Source organism: Salvia miltiorrhiza, chromosome 5 (genome assembly GCF_028751815.1).
Source record: "Salvia miltiorrhiza cultivar Shanhuang (shh) chromosome 5, IMPLAD_Smil_shh, whole genome shotgun sequence".
NCBI lineage: Eukaryota > Viridiplantae > Streptophyta > Magnoliopsida > Lamiales > Lamiaceae > Salvia > Salvia miltiorrhiza.
Window position 1 is genome coordinate 4204915 of NC_080391.1, and position 22035 is coordinate 4226949.

The following is a 22035-nucleotide window of genomic DNA, read 5'->3' on the forward strand; positions in this document are numbered from 1 at the left end:
TCGAATGTAGAGGGACAAAAGAAATCGATTAATTAGTAAACACGAGACCTTTTTTTATTTTATTTGAGATTAGTACATAATATATGACAGACTCTTCAAACTGATATAGGAGATCATTGGAAAAATATGTTTAGTGACTCTAATTCTGAATCCTCATGAGGTCCACATACGACTTACCCTTGAGCTCCTTTGTAAACAAACTCGTGACATATTCAACCGCGCTGATCGTCTTGAATTTCGCCGGAGTTTCGGGGCTAACGATGCTTGGCGTCGGACCTATATTGCCATCCATCTTTCTCGTTGTTCACAGTCGCCCGATGCTCAACGATGTGGTAAGCGCCGTTGGTCATAATCCGCAGCCAAAGAATCAATCAATCATACTTGCCACCATTTTCTTTACTATTAATTCCTCCATAAAAAATTTACCATTTTCATTTATAGTAGTACGATCCACACTATCAGGGCCTACCCTGAGTCTAGGCGAGGGGTGCGATAGCCTAAGGCCCAGGGCAAAATGAGGCCCCAATATTTTATTTTCATTTTTATTACTATATAGAAATAAGATTTTTTTAGTGATCACAGATTAGGCTCCAATCAGTAAAAAAGGCATACAAAGCCCAAAGCCTCTAATCGTATTCTATTAAAAAATACGACCTACAAACACACGATCATATTTAATTAAAAGGGCTTTTTTTTTTCTTTTTCTCATTTTGATCAGGGCCCATGAAATGTTTGAATGGAACTGCACACAACTCTAGTCACATTTAAAATGAAACCCTGCGTGCATGTGTTGATCAAGTGGTAGGAAATACCCTTCGACGTCGTCTTCCTTCTGCCGGAATACGTCCTTCTCTTCCGGCGGGAGGTTGAAGAACGCCGTCATTTCCGACCTCATTTTGGCTATGGGCGCCGCATCCACGCCGTGGTTGATCAACTGCAGCGGCGATTCATAAGCTCATCAACTCCTTCACACACGCGTACACACGCACACGCACAACACGTGGTGTATATATATTTTAATTACCTGGAAGAAACCCCAATCTAGGCAAGCTTCGTACAGCCTGTGAAGCTCGGAATCCATGGAATCTGAGAGGAGCAGCTTCTGCATATCGATGACGGGGATTTGAGGTAGGGAGGAAACATCGGCGGCGGTGAGATGTTGGTGATCGGGTCGGATGTATCTCGATCTTGACGGTACACTGCTCAGTTTCTCCTTTGCAAGCTCTTGCACAATTGGCACCTTCAGTGATCTGCCTAATATCTGCGCCTTTGATTCTCTCTCTCTCTATGTGTGTCACAGCCCACTTATCCCAAGGACGGTTTAAATGGGTTTATGACTTGGGGTAAATATAAGAAGCGGAAATTGAGGGATTTAGACACGAATTCCAAGGAGATAATATTTAATTAACAAACTAGTAATATATAAACAACTGCTTGGGTAATTTACAAACGATTATGCCATAACGATTGGACCCAAGTGAAAGTTAAACAAAAAGAAGGAGTAATAAGTTTCACAATACGATAACAAATTCAGAGTGTTTGCAGCGGAAAAACGTGTGAGTTATGCATATGGAGATGCATACTCAAGGTTTCATTACATATCCTTCAAAAGAATTCCCGCTCAACACCAAACCATTCCATCGCCTGCTCAACCTGCACATTTAGAAATACATGCAGGGCTGAGTATAAAAATACTCAGTGGCATAAGCCGAAAAACAAACATGCATACATATATAAATTGAACTGCCAACAGTAACACACAGGGGTTTTCTTGAAAGTCCTGCGCTTACTAAAATATTTCTTTCATTTTCATAAAGGTGGATGCATCCCATTTTCAGTCTATATGATCCATATCTGTCCTTTCTGTCATGCGCCGGGAAGGAGGCCTCCTTACCACGGACGCCAAGACCGGTCGCAAGCGACTCGCGGTCTCCATAAGTGTACACGTTAACCCTAGCTAGCGACCTTTGTCTAGCATAGGATCCCAATTGGATTTCCTTTAAAGTTGGCGAACCAACACAGATAGGATACATATAAAAACATAAACATTTTGGCAGTCAATCATTTCATAAACATTTCATTTCATTTCATTTTCATAAACATTTTCATAAAGGGCATAATAATAAACTGAAATTAACAGTTAAAATCATTTCATGCATATATTCGTATATGAGGCCTACGTCACGCAGGGGATCTCTATATACGTAATAATAAAATAATGCCCACCTTAAACGTTCTTAAAGCTGGCGTGGAGTCACTTCTTCTTCGGCTTCACTTTCTGTCGCCCGGACCTTCATTGATGAAGAGTTGATAAGTTCGTGAAGAAATTGTCATATGACAACGTCTAATTCTACGTGCGTAGGGTATCTTTTAAAGTTTTAGGGTTCTAGCATCCATAATTCACTCCGTTAAAGACAATTAAAGACCAACATAACTTGACTAATCATGACCTCACGTAACTCACATAACAAACAAGATAAAAGAAATCATGCACCATTATTCCTTTACAATAACTTAAATAAATCATTTTAATCCTTTTAGAAATCCATACTCATAAGGCCTAGAAGTATTATAATAAATGAGGGCTTAATCCCAAAATATTTCTTTTAAGTCCATCAATAAATTTAAATAAAAAAAAAAAAAACGGACTCCATTTAAAATAAATAGACTCAACTTTCAATATTAAAAATTTAAATCAAGAGATTTAAATTCACTAAAATAATTTAGTGAAAATTCAAACATTTACACAAGAAATTAGGCTAAAATTCGTAGGCTTTAATAATCTATAACAGCCCAAAATTAATTAAACTGAGGCCCAATCAATTTAAATCAAAACCCATCAGCTTTTAAAATCAAAAGGCCCAATACACTAAAAGAAACGGCCCATTCCCTTCTTCTTTTTTTTTTAAAAATCTCGGCCCAGCCATTAGAGGCTTAAGCCCAATTAAAACAAAGCCCTAATCCTACAACACACACATAATACACAAATACACACACAACCTCATTCTCCCTCTATCTCTCGGCTCTCTCCCGGCTCTCTCTCTCTGCTCTGTTCGGTCGAGTGCGGCGCCGCCTCCGGCGCGCCGCCTCGTCGGACTCTCCGCTCTTCCCCTCACTCCCTCGGTCACCTCTTCTCTCCCTCTCGTCTCTCTGTTCTTTCTTCACCTCTCTCACTCTTCCTCGCCGGAAGTTAGCCGCACGCCGCCGCCTTCGCGTGTCGCTGCCGCCTTCGTCGTGGCCAAGCACTGCGCCGCCTGGTCTTCCTCCTTCGGCTCCTGCTCGGAAAAGTGCGCGGGTAGCCTCCTCTCCATCCCCTCGTCTGGAACAGGGCATCTGCCCTCTCCGCCATAGGGAGCGCACAGCCGCCGCCTGGCCGCCTCCTCCGTCGTCTTTCGTCGCCGGACTCGCAGGTAAGCCCTAGCTTCTTCTCCCTTCATTTCTTCTCTTTTTCTTCTTCCCTTTTTTTTTTTATAATCTAATCTCTCCCCCTTTCCCTTCTCTCTCGTTTCAACAGCAAGAGGAAAAAGGCGGCGTCTGCCGCCGCGCCGCCTCCGGCCGCGAGCAGCCGCCGGCTGCTCTCACCCCCATCTCTCCATTCCCGGACATACACAGAAGACAAAGACACAAGAACCCCCAAATTTTTCAGTCCAGATTCAAAATATAGAACAAGTTAGGGTTTTTGTTTTAAAACTGTTCTTTCTCATTTTTTTCTATTTCCTCAGCAAAAATCAAACCTTGTAAATGTAATAGCTTAGAAAATATAGTAAAAGAAAGTGTGCGTGAGCGTGTGTATTTGCTGCTGATCTGTGATGCTTGGTTTCGAATTAGTAGATAGAAGTAGGGGAAATTAGAGTAACCTTGATTTGGTGATGTTGTTGGAATCTGTGAATTGTAAACAAATATAAGAATGAGTTTTTCTTTCTTTGAAACTGGAACAATTAATGGAAAATAATCAAGTAATCACCTTCTTGATTTTGAATCTGGGAAGTAGTCGAAATTGGAAAAACTTGGGGCTGAACTTGGAGATCTGGAAACAGCCGAGTCTTGACCCAAAAAAAATTTGGAACTAATTTGATGATTTGGAAGCTACCGAGAATTGTAGAGTAGGATTTGAGGGAGATTGGCAGTTTAGAGATTAGAGAGACAATGTAGAGATTAGAGAGATTAGAGAGAGAATGTGTTTCTTAAAGAGGAAGTGGATGAGAGAGAATGACAATAGCTTAATGGCTAAGCTAAATTAAAAGGGGGTATTTGGCTAATTAATAAAATAAAATAAGTGATAGGTGGTGAGATAAGGTCCACTAATTAAACATGTGGATGTCAAATAAACAAATTAAGAAAATTAATGGATAAGATATAATATTGAATTTAAATAAAACTCATGATTTTAATAAATAAAATGATCTTTAATAAAATCATTGAAATAAAACCCTTGATAAAAATAATATCCCATTTAAAGGGAATTTTATGATTTCATGCAAAATAATAAAAAAAAATCCATGTGGTTCATATAAATATGCTCAACCCACTAATTAAACTTGTGCACCATATTTATATATATATATATAAAATCCTTAAAAACTCAATTGAACTCAAATCATATATAAAAATAAAAATCAAGCGCGTTAATCACATATATAACAATAAAATCACATCAGATAAATCAAATCAGTTTTATTATTAATGGATGCCGAACCCTAATTATTAATAATTAAGCCTTTAATCACTGATTAAAAGCCGGGATATGACAATGTGTGCAAGTTCTACCTTCAGTGACCGGCCTAATATGTCTTGTTCTCTTTTCTAGCATTCTCACTTGATCTTATATATATATATAGAGAGAGAAATGATCCGGTGCGTATGACTCTAAGGGGGGTGTATTCGTTGTGGGGTTTAATAGATTTCTATGGATTTTAAAAGTCTGGGTGTATTCGTTCCAGACTTTTAAAAGTCTGCAGAAATCTGGGTGTATTCGTTCAAGACTTTTAAAAGTCCATATAAATCTGGGTGTATTCGTTTCAGACTTTTTAAAATCCATACAAATCTAGGTGTATTCGTTATTCCATTGACTTCAAATCCGGAATGACTTTCATGGATTTCATCCAAAAAATACACACGACGAAATCCGGCCAAGAACCACGAGAATTGAAATCCATGGAGTTTTGAGCGAGCGCTGAGTTCCAGCGGCCGCGGCCAAGAAGCCAGCGACCGCTGGAACTCAGCCACCGTTGAGAGAGTCCAGCAGATGCTGGATTTGAGCGTGCGCTGGGTTCCCAGCGGCCGCTGGGCCCAGGCAGCCCAGCCCAGGTTGATTTTATTGAGCATGAATTATATAATTAGGGGTGTATTAGTTGGGGATTTGATGAAATCCACGGAATTGAGCATGAATTAGGGGGTATTTATTTGGGATTTGAGTAAAATCCCCAGAATTCGAGCATTCTGACTTGGGCTTCCAGCGCTCGCTGGATTCCCAGCGCTCGCTGGGTTTCCAGCGGTGCTGGGACTCAGCGGGCGTTGGCATCATGGATTTCAATTCCAGAATTATCCCCTAAATTCTTCGAAAATCAGTGAAAATCGGGGTGAAATCCAACCACGAATTCTTTGAAAGTCGTCTGGAATCTATGTGAATTCCATGGTCCATGGACTTTTTAAAGTCTGTGGAAATCCACAGCGAATACACCCCCTAAATATAGTGGAAAATGAGAATAAATCTAAAACGTGAGATATTAATTTAAATCTTAAGGCTGGTATTTATGCGAAAATTTCATCTAAATTTGAATATTGTAGATGAATAAAATTTAACCACATTAACTAAATACGATTATTAATACATTATAAATAATTTATTTGTAAATATATATTGATTTATTTATTATTTTTATTTCTCGCAAAAAAAATATTATTTTCACAAAAAATTATTTCTCATAACAAAAATGTTAATTAATACAATAAGATAGTGCGATCAATTTAGTATCATTAATGTTTTAGCTATTTATTTTTATTTATATGTGTCTATAAGTAAAATAAAGTAAGTAGCACTATGATTTCATTAAGATGTTTCCAACCTAATTTTTTTTGAAAAATTAGCGGTGCAAGAAATTCGACATTTATTTTCTCGAACCAAAGGTTCATTATGGATGTATTTTTACAATGCATGGCTTGTGGCTGATATATTTATTATTTATATGAAAACGTAATTGTTTGGCAGTTTCTTTATTGCCAAATCTATGGCAATGTAGTAATTAAATAAATAAATTTAGGATATATATAAAATTTGACCTAAAAGAGTTAAATTTGACCTCAAACACTTGAGTATTTCATGTACACTACTAACATAGATCCTAACAAATCTCAAAATAAATCTTGTCGTACAAGTAAACCACCAAAATCCCAGGAATAATATCAACTTTACTTGAGCAACATATATCATCGCATTATATTTTGAAAAATAATAATTAATTTTTAACTAAATTTTTTTAAAATAAGTGACGGCTGTATGTATAATCCTCCAACAGATCTTTTATATATATATATATATATCATCATCACACTTGAGTTATAACACGATTCGTTTCCGAGATCACAATTCGATAATTGTTTCTCGCTTCGAAATTTTCTGAATCGCAGAATAGATGGCCGATCCGGCGGCGGCGACGCTATCTGAGAAGAAAGAGGAGGAGAAAGTGCCGTATTATAAACTGTTTTCTTTTGCAGACAAGCTTGATGTACTTCTAATGGTGGTCGGGGCAATCGCAGCCATCGGGAATGGGGTGTCGCAGCCGCTCATGACGCTTATTTTCGGCAAGTTGGTGGATTCTTTCGGCGAAGGTGTTCGATCAACTATTGTGCATTCAGTTTCCAAGGTGATCGACATACGTCTTTATTTCTCGTCGGTAACTTAATTTGTCGAATGTTTTGTTTTTGGGATTGCATGCAGCCGATTTTTTCGCCCAAATTAATGCGATAATGCTGAAATCAAACTTTGAGAATTTTGATAGATATTTAGAAGAAGAAAAAAAATTCGGAAGAATTATTGGATGGGAAGTGAATCGACTTGTTTCGTTTAATTGCTTTTTCCCCTTTTTTGGTTGATTGAATCCAAATTTTCATGTCTGTGTAAGTGTTTTCTACGAGACGTGATACTGCTGTTCCTACTTCCTAAATTGATTTGAATTCGAAGGTGATAGACTTGATCATTCAATGCTGGAAAACTTATATCAAACGACGCTCTCAAATTTGCAGGTAGCGTTGAAATTGGTATACTTGGGCATTGGTGGTGGTGTTGCTTCACTTCTACGTGAGTACTTGCTCCCTGTGTTTGAATGCCATTGCAGCTTAAATACGTTTATTGCCAGCAATAAACTCATAGTGGAAAAGCACGCATTTGTTATATTATATGGTGACGGACAATGACGTAGCCAGGATTTTGTTTCGGGGGGCCAATTTAAAATAATATTAAAATAATATATATGTGTATGTATGTGTGTATATATATATATATATAAATTAAAATAATTTTTTTTATCAATTTATTTTATGTATAATGCATCGTTTAAAATACTAAATCCTCATTAAGAATGTAAATACAAATAACATATATACAAAAAAGAAATAAAAACTAATTCACTAGCATATGATGGTTTGAGCTAATAATTTATATGAACTAGGATTAATTACTTAAATATATTAACTATAATATCTAATAATTCACATAATAAAGTTAAGTTATAATTGAAAAATATTATTAATAAAGAAACTAAAACAAACAATCCATAACATAATTTAAAAAGTAAAATAAACATGGAAAGTAAATTGCAAGGTCATTATAAAAAAATTTACATTTAAAATTCAAATTTTACTCTTTTCTTTATGATCATTCATTATAGATAATTCAAAATTCAAATTCACTCTTTCAATAAAAAATAATATAACAAACAATATAAAATAACATCAAACCTAAATTAAAAAAACATTGTGAATTTATGATTGTTTTAAAGAAAAAAAAAGAGATTTTTTTTTGAATTAAAACTATATTTACTAAAAATATAAATATTACTATATATATATACTAATTATTTTGAAATTTTTAGTGGGGTCCAGTGCCTCCACTGGACCCCCTCCCTCCGTCACTGCCACTCGTGACCGACATAGTCATAAAATCGCATTTGTTATATTATATGGTGACGGACATAGTTTTAAAATCGCATTTGTTATATTATATGGTGACGGACATAGTTTTAAAATGATGAACAGAGATGATGTGTTGGATGGTAACTGGAGAAAGACAGGCTGCTCGAATAAGAGGGCTGTACTTGAAAACTATATTAAGGCAGGATATCGAGTTCTTTGATACTCAAACATCAACGGGAGAGATAATTGGGAGAATGTCTGGTGATACGATCCTCATTCAAGATGCCATGGGCGAAAAAGTAAGCTCTTAAGCTGCTACTTTTTATGTAAGCACTATAATCATTGTAAAAGCTAGATAAGGATTCCTAAACATAAGTTGATCATCTCAGGTGGGAAAATTCATTCAATTTGCTTCGACATTCTTAGGAGGCTTTCTTATTGCTTTCTGTAGAGGATGGCTCCTAGCGATTGTGTTGTGTACGTGCATTCCTGCACTTGGTATAGCAGGTGCATTTTCGGCTGTACTCATGGGGAAGATGGCAACCCTTGGACAAGCTGCTTATGCCGAGGCTGGAAATGTAGTTGAACAAACAGTTGGATCAATTAGGACGGTATGTTATAGAATTTTGATTTCGGGGATTAAATCAATTGCTTCTTCCTTCTCAAGGGAAATTTTCTACAAACTCTTGTAGGTTCAATCCTTCACTGGCGAGAAACAAGCAGTGGATAAGTATGACAGCAAACTGCAGATTGCTTATAAGGCTGCTGCGAAACAAGGGCTAGCTTCAGGCACCGGATTTGGTTGCATGTTATTCGTCGTCTTTGCCACATATGGACTTGCAGTTTGGTATGGAGGCAAACTGATAATAACCAAAGGATACAGTGGAGGGAAAGTTGTGAATGTTATCATGTCCATCATGACAGGAGGAATGTAAGTTGTATTAACTTACTTTCTTGTTTTCCACATTAACTATTGCCATATTTTGCTAACTAGGATTTATTTATGCTTCTTCACCAGAGCAATTGGCCAGGCTTTTCCGTGTGTAAATTCCTTTGCATCAGGTCAAGCAGCCGCGTACAAGATGTTTGAGACCATCAATCGTAAACCAAAAATTGATGCTGAATGTAGTGGGATTGTTTTGGAAGATATCAAAGGTGAGATCGAGCTCAAAGATGTATATTTCAGATATCCAGCAAGGCCAGAAGTTCAGATATTTCAAGGATTCTCAATATCCATACCGAGCGGGAAGACAGCTGCATTGGTTGGACAGAGTGGAAGCGGGAAATCAACAGTGATTAGCTTGGTGGAGAGGTTTTATGATCCTGAAGCTGGACAAGTATTGATTGATGGCGTTAACTTGAAGCAGTTGAAGCTGAAATGGATCAGAGGAGAGATTGGACTTGTGAGCCAGGAACCTATCTTGTTTACTACCTCCATCAAGGAGAACATACTGTATGGCAAGGAAGATGCAACTGAAGAAGAAATAAGAAGGGCCATTCAGCTTGCTAATGCTGCTAACTTCATTGACAAGTTACCACAGGAAAGATAAATTCTTCATTTGCCTCATCTTTTTCACCAAATAGTTTCTGAAAATGACAGCATTTAGCATTGCAGGGTCTTGATACGATGGTGGGCGAACATGGCACCCAGTTGTCTGGAGGTCAGAAGCAGAGGATTGCAATTGCTCGGGCCATCCTGAAAAACCCCAAAATTCTCCTTCTTGATGAAGCAACAAGTGCTCTGGATGCCGAATCAGAACGAGTAGTTCAGGAAGCACTTGACAATGTCATGACAAACCGTACAACGGTGGTGGTTGCACATCGTTTGACAACCATTAGGAATGCTGATATGATAGCCGTTGTGCATCTCGGGAAACTGGTAGAGCAAGGTGCATGCAACTGCATTTTCTTCATTTCACAGTCTTAATTGCAATTCACATACTAACATTTGAATTCTAGGCACACATGATGAACTGATGAAAGATACTGAGGGAGCTTATACGCAGCTTGTTCGCATGCAAGAACGCGCCAAAGAGACTGAAACTAGTTCTAGTCAAGAAGAGTCCCCTCAAGTCTTGGAGAGAAGCTTGAGCAGATCTGACAGCCAGAGACTTTCCATGCGCAAATCCACAAGCAATGACTCATCAAGGCATTCATTCTCACTTTACGGTGTTCCTACTTTTGACATGTGCGGGATCCAACCTATAGAAGACGAAGGGGAGGAACCTGATGCAGTCAAGTTGAGGAAACGCAAGAAAGTTTCTATCAGCCGGCTAGCAGCATTGAACAAACCCGAAGCGCCATATTTGGTACTTGGATGTGTAGGTGCAGGAGTGCAAGGTTTGATTTTCCCAATGTTTGGGCTTTTGCTGTCAACAGCTATCAGAATTTTCTTCGAACCTTCGAATCAGCTCAGTAAGGATTCCAAATTCTGGGCACTTATGATGGTTGTGCTAGGCCTCAGTACTCTGCTGGCCCTTCCTGTACAGAATTACTTCTTCGGAGTTGCAGGTGGGAAGTTGATTCAAAGGATTCGTTCTATGTCGTTCAAGAAGGTCGTTCACCAAGAGATCAGTTGGTTTGATGATCCTGCAAATTCAAGGTATGTCGGATTCTAATTAAGTTATTATCTACTCATTCTTTATCTGTTTTGGTACGTGTTTGTGATGGTTGGAGGTGTTTGATTTGTGCAGTGGAGTAATTGGAGCTCGATTATCGAGTGATGCCTCCACTGTTAGAAAACTGGTGGGGGATGCTTTGGGACTAATCGCCCAAAATATATCCACTTGTATAGCAGGTCTCGTCATCGCCTTCACTGCTAACTGGTTGCTGGCCTTCATAATCTTATGCGCACTGCCTTTTGTTGGTTTACAAGGATTCATTCAGATGAAATTCTACAAAGGCTTCTCTGCTGATGCCAAGGTTTCTATACTAGTCTATATATAAATCACAGACACTATCTCTCTCTATATATATACATGAGAGAAATTTACTACCAAGTTTTTTAATGGAATGTATGTGCAGGTTATGTATGAAGAGGCTAGTCAAATAGCAAACGATGCTGTTAGCAGTATCAGAACAGTGGCTTCGTTCAACGCTGAGGACAAGGTGATGAAGATGTACGAGAAAAAATGCGAGGCTCCTCTGAATGAAGGAGTCAAGCTCGGATTAGTTAGTGGTATATGTTTCGGTATTGGTTCATTGGCACTTTATTGGGCGCAGGCCTTCTGTTTCTACATGGGAGCTGTTCTTATTAAACATAACACAGCATCATTTGGAGAAGTATTCAAGGTAATAATCATTATAAACACCTACTCTACTATGATCTCTTCTTGCTAACGGTGGTCATTTATATACTTGGCACAGGTTTTCTTCGCCCTAACCATGTCCGCCACTGGAATTTCCCAATCTAGTGCTACAGCTCCGGATTTCAACAAAGTTAAAGACTCTGCTGCCTCTATATTTGAGTTACTTGACAGCGAACCTAAGATTGATTCAAGCAAAGAGGAAGGTACAACATTGGCTAGTGTTCGTGGTGAGATTGAGCTTGTACACGTGAGTTTCAAGTATCCCACACGACCTGATATTCCAATCTTCAGAGATTTATGCATATCCATACCTTCTGGCAAGGTAGATGCCTCGTTTCTATCAATGCTTACATTTGCTGTTTCTGTATGCATCTGTTTAAAACTGCTCTGACTTTTTACAGTCTATTGCTCTTGTTGGAGAGAGCGGCAGTGGGAAATCAACTGTCATCGCGCTGATAGAGAGGTTCTACAATCCTGACTCGGGCCAGATTTTCTTGGACGGAGTTGAACTTAGGAAATTCAAGCTGAGTTGGCTGAGGCATCAGATGGGGTTGGTGAGCCAGGAGCCCGTGCTGTTCAACGACACAATCCGAGCCAATATCGCCTATGGGAAGAAGGGAGACGTAACCGAAGAAGAGATCATTAATGCAACAAAAGCTGCCAATGCTCATAACTTCATCTCCGGATTGCCAAATGGCTATGACACCAACGTTGGCGAGAGAGGCGTGCAGTTGTCAGGCGGTCAGAAGCAACGGATTGCCATTTCTCGAGCCATACTGAAAGACCCCAGGATCCTTCTCCTTGATGAGGCGACAAGCGCCCTGGACACTGAGTCGGAAAGGATAGTGCAGGACGCCTTAGACAGAGTAATGGTGAATAGAACGACGGTCGTGGTGGCCCATCGCCTGACGACAATAATGGGGGCGGATATCATTGCTGTCGTCAAGAACGGAGTGATTTCTGAGAAGGGAAAGCATGACGTGCTGATGAAGATTAAAGGTGGAGTGTATGCATCCTTGGTTGCTCTTCATGCAACTTCACAGTAATTTTTATTTTTAATGTTCACTGATGAAAATCAGAGACTGGAATTTCGTGCATTCTTTAGTTTCTTTCATTAGGTTGATCATGTAAATTCTTTATTGATTGGTTGTTATGTTTTGACGTATAAATGCTCTCCTTTTCTCCCTTTAAATTTCGCTTCCATGCTTGGAAAGATAGAGGAACAAAAGAAATCGATTAATTAGTAAACACGAGACCTTTTTTATTCTATTTGAGATTAGTACATAATATGTGACGTATAAAGGAGTGTTAGTTTTTGTAGAATTTGAGATGACCTGAATGAAGCAGGAAGCTTGGGAATTAAGTGAGGCTTTCTCAAATAAGGAGGCTGAGTGAGGATGAAAAATAAGTCGGCCCAATCGAGCTTCTGCTCTTGGGATGTGACGAAGGCTTGGCCGTAGCCTTCGACGTCGTCTTCCTTCTGCCGGAATACGTCCTTCTCTTCCGGCGGGAGGTTGAAGAACGCCGTCATTTCCGACCTCATTTTGGCTATGGGCGCCGCATCCACGCCGTGGTTGATCAACTGCAGCGGCGATTCATAAGCTCATCAACTCCTTCACACACGCGTACACACGCACACGCACAATACCTGGTATATATCTATTTTAATTACCTGGAAGAAACCCCAATCTAGGCAAGCTTCGTGCAGCCTGTGAAGCTCGGAATCCATGGAATCTGAGAGGAGCAGCTTCTGCATATCGATGACGGGGATTTGAGGTAGGGAGGAAACATCGGCGGCGGTGAGATGTTGGTGATCGGGTCGGATGTATCTCGACGGCACACTGCTCAGTTTCTCCTTTGCAAGCTCTTGCACAATTGGCACCTTCAGTGATCTGCCTAATATCTGCGCCTTTGATTCCATCGCCTCCACCTCTCTCTCTCTCTCTCTCTATATGTGTGTGTGCAAGTTCTACCTTCAGTGACCGGCCTAATACGTCTCTCTCTCTCTCTCTGTAGTTTTTATGCATTTGTCAACTTCAATTTCCATATTATATTGTGATAATTTGCAAGTAGATTTTATTTTTTATCTTTCACTTTCATATCTTATTTTCAAACTTTTAAAGATTTTAATTATTTTATTTTTTTACTATTAATTTATTATATATATTTTAGTGTAGTTCAATATATTGCCATTAAATTGGCGAGAAAAATATATACTGAACAAATAAGTGAGAATGTTGTCTTTGGGTTACACTGATTTATTTGTAGATATTATCAATTGGTTTGTTAATCTCTGATGAATCAAAAATCAACACCTAATTATAAAACGATAAACGACTCGAGAATTTACGTGGTTCGATCGTTAGATCTACATCCACGGACACTACAAAAAAATGCGTAAATAGCGACGACAATTATCGGCGGAGATTTTGCCGTCGGTAATTACCGGCGGCACGGCGGCGGCATTTCAGGCGACCCGCCCATTCGCAATCACCGGCCAATTACCGACGGCAAAATCACCGCCGGTAATTAGCCGCCGATAATTTTATAAAACGCAATAAATATTTAATTTTATTTCATTACCGACGGCAATAATGCCGCCGCTAATTAGCGGCGGCAATTGCCGTCGGTAATGAATAAATAATAGGGCACCCGTATCCCTTCTTTTTTTAGTTTTGCGCCGCACACAGAACCCCCCCCCCCCTGCCCCCTGCTGCTGCTGCTTCCGGTCTCCACCCGCCGCCGACCACCGCCCAGGTAACTCTCTCTCTCTTTAATTTGCTCTATTAACTCTCTCTCTCTCTCTCTTTAATTTTAATTATATATATATATATATATAGGGTGCGGTTACAGTGAGAATCACAATTATCGTGAGAACATAAGAACCAATAAAATTACTGCATCTGCTATACAAATTAATGCATCCGCTATTAAATTTAATGCATCCGAAAAAAATAATTTTTTTGCTCCCTTCAGGATTCGAACCCAGCACCTGCATCCATCCACCAAGATGATGCATCCACCGTAGATCTTGATGATCGAATGGCTTAAATTGGTTCTCCGTTCTTATTTTATTAGTGGTTCTTATTTGAACCTCTCCCTATATATATATATATATATATATATATATATATATATATATATATATATAATTTTCACTTATATTCTTTATTGTAGTTTGACGACCTCGTTTCGCCGCCTTCTTCACGACACCCCGTCGGAAACCACCACCGTACGCTTCTCGTGTTTATTTATTTAATTATTTATGAATTTATTTATGTATTTATGTTAATTAAATAGATTTATTTGTTAGATCTAGTTAATTAATTTATAATTGGCTTTGTTTATAAATAAATTATATGAAGCATGATTAATTTTAAATTATATTAAGCATGATTAATTTTAATCAATTAGTTTAAGTTGTTAGTTTTTATTAAATAGAGGTTTTTTATAAAAGAAAAAGAAAAAAGCCTTTGAAAGCACAGTAATGCAGACTAGAGGCTCGAGACTCGGAAAGGAGCTCGTCAAACAGGAAACAAAGTAATAAGCGATTTAAAAACCATTCAAAAAATCGTCCATCTCCATTTCGTCCGACCAACGGCCTGTGGCGATATTATTCATAACACGCAAACTAGCACTTCCGCTATGATCAATGACGAAGTCCCTCGGCTTCTGACCCATTTCCTCCGCATTTCTGAGGCGGCTTTTAATGCTATCTTCCTGATTCTGTGGAACGCGCGGACGTTCCATACCTTTTGGAGGACGTCCCCGTCGCTTAGGCGGTGCTTGCTCAACAAGCATTTGCATTCCTTGGCTAACCTGCGCCTCTAACCGACTGATACGACTATCAATATCTTCTGGAGCAGTAGTGTGCGAGTCTTTGCTTTGCCCACCTAAATCACCATCCAGTTTTTTAGCCTGGTGACCAACCAACTCTCCAGCTTGCTCAGAATTGCGAGCTTCATCCAAATCAGCAGCAGCTGTAACAATCTCAGTCGGATCCCCAGCCGGCGTCTCCATCTCAATTTCCTCGTCCACCTCGTCCTCACTACCAGTCGTCTTATGAAGCTCCTGATCAACCGAAACCAACACCGCTGCCTCCGGCTCGTATAACGCTCTCTCCTCAGAGCCATGATCGTCAACCCTCTTGGAATCCAGAACTAGGTTACTGCCAGCCATCTCATGGCCTTCATTCTGGAAATAATGCTGCTGCACCCCCGTCGCCAAATGGCTAAAACTAGAAGTGTTCTGTTGTTCCCCCGTTGTTTGCACGATTGGGACAACATCCTTCTTGCCCTGCTCCACAATGTGCCATTGTTTATGAGTCACCACACCAGACTGATTGTTAGGAGCAGCCGTCAGATTTTCCTGAATAGCTACCGGCTCCACACGTCGCTTTTTTCGACATGTTTCTTGAGAATGCCCAGTTATTTTGCAACGACGACAGTAAAGAGGCAAATTTTCAAAGACAAATTCAACATGGAATGATGTATCCTCACCATCAATTAAGAGAGTAGAAGGTAGATTTTGCGACATATCGATTTCCACAAGGATTCTAGCGAATTGTCCGAAGTCACGTCGTGCCGACGCTCCATCGATCTTTAAGGGGTGACCCAAATATCTGCCAATTCCAGAAATAACCTGTGGGTTCCAGTATTCTATCGGCAGATAGTGTATGCGAACCCAAACGTCCGCCAAAGGGGAATTCTCTTTGAAATGATCAAAATTTCGAGTCCATTCACGGAGTCGGAGGAGCCCTTTTGAGAGCTCCCAAACTGCCTTTCCCTTTGCTGTAGCCTTATCTTCAGCTGTAGTAAATCGGAGAGTGAAATAACCTTTTCCCAAAGAAATTAGTTGCCAATCAGAGGCTAAACTCCATAATCTCTGAAGCTCCCACTTTAGTTCCATAGTTGATCTCGGTTTGTCTCCTTTCTGAAGAAACAAACGTCCTGTCAAAGCAAATTCAAAGGCCTTAATCTCCTTAAGATATAGATCCTTCGGTATTTTGAGGGAGAACTGATCGCCCTCCTTAGTAGGCCGCAGATCATGAAAAATGTGAGCAGCCAAATCCTGTATTTTCACCGGCTTTTTGCCAGTAGCCTCCGCATAAGAAACTCTATCGTCATTCTTAGGGGAGATGCTAACGATGTCGGAATAAGTGAGAATCTGGGTGGATTGCTTATCTGTCAGATTTGAAGAATTACCAGAAGATCGCATTCCGACGGCAACCGCGTCGGAATCAGTACCCGACCCCCTGGGAGGCAGACGCATACCATGGGAGAGATCAGGTTTAGTTCGAACAGCAAAGTTGGAAGAAACCGGGGGAAGGTTAAGACCCCCCTTGTCTCGACCGATGATCGGCGAACTGGTGGCCATCCGCCGGAAGGGTGAGCCGGAAGGGTGGGCCGGCGCGGTGCAGATGCAGGCGGCGAGAGTCTTCCTTTGCGGTGGGAAGGTGACGGCTTACCCGTTGCTGGGTGCGGTGGCCGTGAGATTGAGAGCTGGGAGCCGCGGTGCAGTCGCGCAGCTGAGGGTCGGCGAGAGACGGAAGTCGCGCAGCGAGATCCGAGATCTGGGGCAGGCGGCAGCGCGTCTCAGCGGCTGTCGCTGCTCCTCCGGCGCGGTACGACCGGTGCAGATCTGGAATCGCCTCTCTCCTCTCTTCTGCTCTCACGCCAGCTGCTGCTCCGGAACGCCGGCTGCTAGAATAATTTGTCAAATTTTCCACTTTCTTTCCTCCCACCATACCCCCTTCTCCTACTAATCCGACAGCCAAATCTTAACAAATCCCACTTCAATTCCCACTTAACAAATCCCACTTTCACACTTTCAAATTCCCACCATTTCAGACTTGTCTGCAAAGCCATTTCCTCTTGGCAATTCCCACCATTCCAGACTCTCTCTTTGGCGTACAGAATCCAGCACACAAGTAAGATTTCTAAATCAGTTTCTTTACATTCTTCCCTATGAATAAGAGCCTTCATTTAAATGGTATTCATATCTATGAACCTTCTTTTCCAGCAAACAAACAGGATCAACACTCACTAAAATTTCTCACAAGGTAGCCATTTGATTTCTTTTACCTTGCTCATAAATCGAACTTCAAGCTGCAAGCTTGTTCAAAGCTATATACAATTTGATATATACCCAGCAACGCATTTCAAGCATTTCATTAAAATGACATTCATAATCATAAGCATACAATCTGTATATATATATATATATATTCATACATCAGAGCATGATTTATAAAAGAAGAAGTAGAGGAGGACGACTTTTTGAAGCTTGGTTTCTCCATGTCTCAGTTCTTGCTTCTAGCTTGTTGAGTGAGTGTTGTGTTTCTTGCTGAGTCGAGTCAAGGAGAGGGTTGTGTTGAGCGAGAGTTGAAGGCGGTGTCACCTGATCTACGGGCGACGGCAGCCGGAGACAGGAGAGAGAGAGAGGCGGAGGCAGCCTTGGAGACTGTTTTCTGCCGGTTTCAGTAAGGTACGGTCGGCGGCAACTTCATTTCTGTTCGCCGGACTGAGTTTGGAAAGGGAATGAGAGAGAGTGGTGTGTCGTGGAGGCGGTGGCCTTCATGGTTGCTCGCCGGGCTGATTCCATGAGAATTGAGAGAGAGACGATGGAGGTGGAGAGCTCAGCGGTGGTTGGTGGCGGCAGCTCGTCGCTGCTGCGCCTCCGGTGAGCGTCCGCGGCGAGAGAGCAGTCGAGGGTGAGAGAGCAGTCGAGGGAGGTGAGGAAGGAAGAGAGAAGGATGAAGAGGGAGGCTGGGCGGCAGTCCGCTTCTCCTGCTGCTGCCCGACCGAAGATGGAGAGGGGAGTCAGGGGACGGCGGTCGGGTGGTGGAGGCGGCGCTGCTACCGCCGCCGAGGGAGCCGAGAGAGGGAGAGGAGAGTGCTGCGCATATGTTGCTGTATGCGTGTGTGTGTGTTTGTGTTTGTGAGGTGTGTGCGGCTGATAAGGGGAAAGGAGATGGGTGTTGGGCTGGGCTAGGGTTGGGCCGAGTGTTTGGGCCGGGTATTAATTAGTTTTGGGCTGCATTTTTTTTTATTTGCTTGGGCCGATTTTAATTTGAATGTTGGGCCTTTGTTTTAAATTTTAATGGGCCGATTTTTATGAGTTTTGGGCCGAGTCAGTTGGGCCGATTTTCTTTTTTTAAGCTGGGCCTTTGATTATTTTAAATCATGGGCTGCCCAAGTATTAATTTATTTGGATTTGTGCAGATTTTATTTAAAGGAGCTACACTATTATAATTAATTAGACTTATTAAGTTTAATTAATTATTTTCAAAGAGTAAATTTTTATAATAATATTAAATTATTATTATAAGCATATTTTAAGTAATTTCTTATTATATGCCAAGCATGACATGAATTTGCATTATATTTTTGCAATAAAAGTATTTAAGATTTAATTGGTTTTATTTATAATTCCAATTATTAAAAGATGAGTAAGAATATTGTTGGTGTTCTTAACTCAAGAGAAAATGTTTTCAATTATTTTAAAATTCGCAGCCCAATTGAAAAAAAAATGCAGTCCATCACTTAAAAATAAACAGGCCCAACACTTAATAAATAAATCAGCCCAAACCCAACGAAAATAAAGTAAGCATACATAGATAAACTCATGCTTTGTTGGTTTGATAAGTTGTAGAAGTAAAACAGCATACATAGATAGGATGCATCGTATTGTCATTTATGCAGAGGGAATAAGTTGGAGTTTAAAAGGTAAAACCTTTAGGATTTGTTCTGGGATGAAGCTGGTTCTGCAAGGAAATGAAATGCAGAGGAAATAGTTTTGAGTTTGAGTTTACATAGTTGAGGGAAAAATGAGTTGAAGAGAGAACTTTACCGTATGAATTCTTGCAGCTGGGTAAAGATGAATTGTGAATGAGGAAAGATCATTTAAAGAAAAATGAGTTAACAGTTGAATGGATTGATGAGTAGTGTAGCAGCATGGGTTGGTGAATAGGGCAGCTGAATTGTAGTGGCATGGTTGAAATATTTGACTTTTGTATAATTAAAGTGGCAGAGGATTGGGGATGAGATTTGCCTGCAAAAGCATGGCTGAAATATTTGACCTTTGGGGTCTGAGATTGGAGGCTGCCGCAGTAGAAGACATGGTAGGAAGCGTGGGTGAAGGAGTCAAAAATGGTAGGAAGCGTCAAATTGAAACAAATATGCAATCTACCATAAGCTTGCCATTTATCCTAACTCTCTATACTTCAAAATCCCCACATTTCTTCTTTTTCACTCTTAGTGATACTTATCATGATATGATTCAAAAGGCAAATCACTCCCATTTATGCTCTTTTATTCACATTCATTTTCATTTCTTTTTCTTTCTAAGCTCATAGGGGACTAGTGATTTTCACTCAGTCAAAGCTTGATAAGCAATTTCAATCATTTCTCAAACCTTTTCATCAAAGCAATCACTAACAATCTAAGTTCTACCCATCATTGGTTAATTCAAAGAAAAGTTAAAAGGCACAAAAGTGGGTAAACTATGATCATATGAGAATTTGGACAAGATTTGGGTTAAGTGGTTTGCAAAGATGGCCTTCAATCATCTCAACATTCATAACACATCTACTTTTATTTTTTTGAGAGAGGACTTATGGCAAGTTCTAGAGATTAACGAACATGTTCAATTGATTTACACTCAAGAATGAAATGAGATTGTGATAATATGACAATCAATGGCTCAAATCTTACAAGCTCATTATCAAGTTCTTGGAGGCAAAACATTTAACTCACTTGTCACAAGTTCAAACTTTTCATGCATAATCCACAAGTGATACACACAATTTTTCCAAGAAACAATTCATATCATAAGCCCAATGACATTCAATCAACATCACAAAGTTTGATACAATTATCCCAAGCAAAACAAAAACAAAAATATCAACCCAACTAACTCTCAAGCTTTCATTTATTCAACAATAACAAAAACAAGACAACAATACTAAAACAAACAAAAACAAGTAAAGCTTAAGATAGATGAGACAACTAATCCATCTCTCCCCTCCCCCCAAACTTATTTCACACAAAGTGAAAATGAGTTTGGAAGAAAAGAGAAGGAGAAGTTGTCTCGGACTCACAAAAAAAACTAACATATAAAAAAAAATAAACCATACAAAAATTAAAGAGTACCTTGTTGGGGTGCCTCCCAACTAGCGCTTAGTTTAACGTCATGAGCTAGACGTCTCCATGATGGTGTTATGGCTCGGGGGTGGTTCCAACGAACACTTCAACTTTTGGTTTCAAGGGCAAAAATGCCTTGATTCTTTCCTTCTCAACCACAAAGGTTCTTTCATCCTTCTTTCTCAATTCAATTGCTCCATTGTTGAAAACCTTGTTGATTTTGAAAGGACCCGTCCATTTTGATCTTGGCTTTTCCGGAGGTAGTGATTGACGGAAGGTGAGGAGAAGGACTTCATCATCGGGTGCAAACTCCCGTTTGTGCATCATCTCGTCATTAGCACTTGTTGTCCTCTCTTTGTAGAGGCTTGACTTCTCAAATGTGTGATACTCATCTAACTCTTTGAGTTGGAGTACACGGTCTTGCCCCATTGGATGTATCTCATTCTCACCAAAGAATGCATACTTCAAGTGTGTGGGGAGAAGCTTCAACTCCAAGCCTTGGGCTTCCTCCTCTTTCCTTTCTCCCTTCAATTTTTCTTTCATGTTGATGCAAGGTTCAATCACTTGCATCAATTTGCATTCCTCCACTCTCATTCTTTCTTCCCCATCTTTGTGCTTGGGAGCTTTGTGGATTGAGAAGGTAACACTCTCATCATTCACTCTCAATGTGAGCTTGCCCTTTGCAACATCAATTAGGGCCCTCCCCGTCGCCAAGAATGGACGTCCAAGGATCAAAGGTACATCCTTGTCCTCAACCATATCCAACACCACAAAATCCACCGGAAAAATGAATTTGTCAACCCTCACCAAGACATCCTCCACTATCCCTTTTGGATATGAAACGGAACGGTCCGCCATTTGCAAAGCAATCGTGGTTGGCTTAATGGTTCCTATTTCAAGCTTGTTGAAGATGGAGAGAGGCATCAAATTTATGCTTGCTCCCAAATCACACAAGGCCTTTCCAAAACGACCATTTCCAACATCACATGGGATAGTAAAGCTCCCGGGATCCTTGATCTTGATGGGTAGCTTCTTTTGAAGAATGGCACAACATTCTTCGGTGAGGTTGACCGTCTCAAATTCTTCTAATTTCTTCTTCTTGGATAGAACTTCCTTGAGAAATTTTGCATACTTGGGCATTTGTTGCAAAGCTTCAACAAGGGGGATGTTGATGTGTACCTTCCGAAAGATCTCAAGGAATTTAGAGAACTCACTCTCCACATTTTTCTTTTGAAGTCTTTGAGGGAATGGAATTGGTGGGCAATAAGGTGGTGGTGCCTTGTACACATCTTTCTCCTTCTCCTTATCGCCTTGCATTTTTGAGGAAATGTTCTCATCATTGTTCTTGACTTCCGGAGGTATCTTGGACTCTTCAAGTATCTTCCCACTTCTTATAGTGATAGCCTTGCAATGTTCTTTTGGATTCACAACGGTGTTACTCGGAAATTGCCCCT

General features: G+C 40.1%; 4 protein-coding genes and 1 long non-coding RNA gene across 7 annotated transcripts in view; 2 read left to right on the forward strand and 3 right to left on the reverse strand.

Moving 5' to 3' along the window:
* LOC130985259 (uncharacterized) overlaps window positions 1-22035 on the forward strand; it is a 920555-nt gene that overhangs the window by 304810 nt on the left and 593710 nt on the right. The window lies entirely within an intron of this gene.
* On the reverse strand, window positions 29-1288 carry LOC130985347 (oxoglutarate-dependent flavonoid 7-O-demethylase 1-like). The gene is made up of 2 exons (XM_057908285.1): window positions 1025-1288; window positions 29-934 (listed from the first exon to the last, which is right to left on the reverse strand). Exons 1-2 carry the CDS (start codon window positions 1106-1108, stop codon window positions 755-757), a joined length of 264 nt encoding a protein of 87 aa, XP_057764268.1. The 5' UTR covers window positions 1109-1288; the 3' UTR covers window positions 29-754.
* On the reverse strand, window positions 1496-4218 carry LOC130985349 (uncharacterized). The gene is made up of 4 exons (XR_009088947.1): window positions 3965-4218; window positions 3858-3882; window positions 2227-2291; window positions 1496-1653 (listed from the first exon to the last, which is right to left on the reverse strand). It is a non-coding gene; the product is annotated as an uncharacterized LOC130985349 (long non-coding RNA).
* LOC130985227 (ABC transporter B family member 9-like) lies at window positions 6605-12607 on the forward strand. 2 transcript variants are annotated; one of them, XM_057908065.1, is made up of 12 exons: window positions 6611-6863; window positions 7243-7297; window positions 8254-8429; window positions 8520-8741; window positions 8823-9061; window positions 9149-9668; window positions 9743-10019; window positions 10090-10732; window positions 10824-11052; window positions 11155-11421; window positions 11497-11760; window positions 11840-12607. In XM_057908065.1, the coding sequence occupies exons 1-12, from the start codon at window positions 6633-6635 to the stop codon at window positions 12482-12484; spliced, it is 3768 nt and encodes a 1255-aa protein (XP_057764048.1). In that variant the 5' UTR covers window positions 6611-6632; the 3' UTR covers window positions 12485-12607. The 2 variants fall into 2 exon arrangements, with proteins under 2 accessions (XP_057764049.1, XP_057764048.1); XM_057908066.1 differs by lacking the exon at window positions 11840-12607 and having other exon boundaries at window positions 6605-6863; window positions 11544-11706.
* Window positions 12715-13422, reverse strand: LOC131024800 (oxoglutarate-dependent flavonoid 7-O-demethylase 1-like). The gene is made up of 2 exons (XM_057954335.1): window positions 13111-13422; window positions 12715-13020 (listed from the first exon to the last, which is right to left on the reverse strand). The coding sequence occupies exons 1-2, from the start codon at window positions 13357-13359 to the stop codon at window positions 12715-12717; spliced, it is 555 nt and encodes a 184-aa protein (XP_057810318.1). The 5' UTR covers window positions 13360-13422.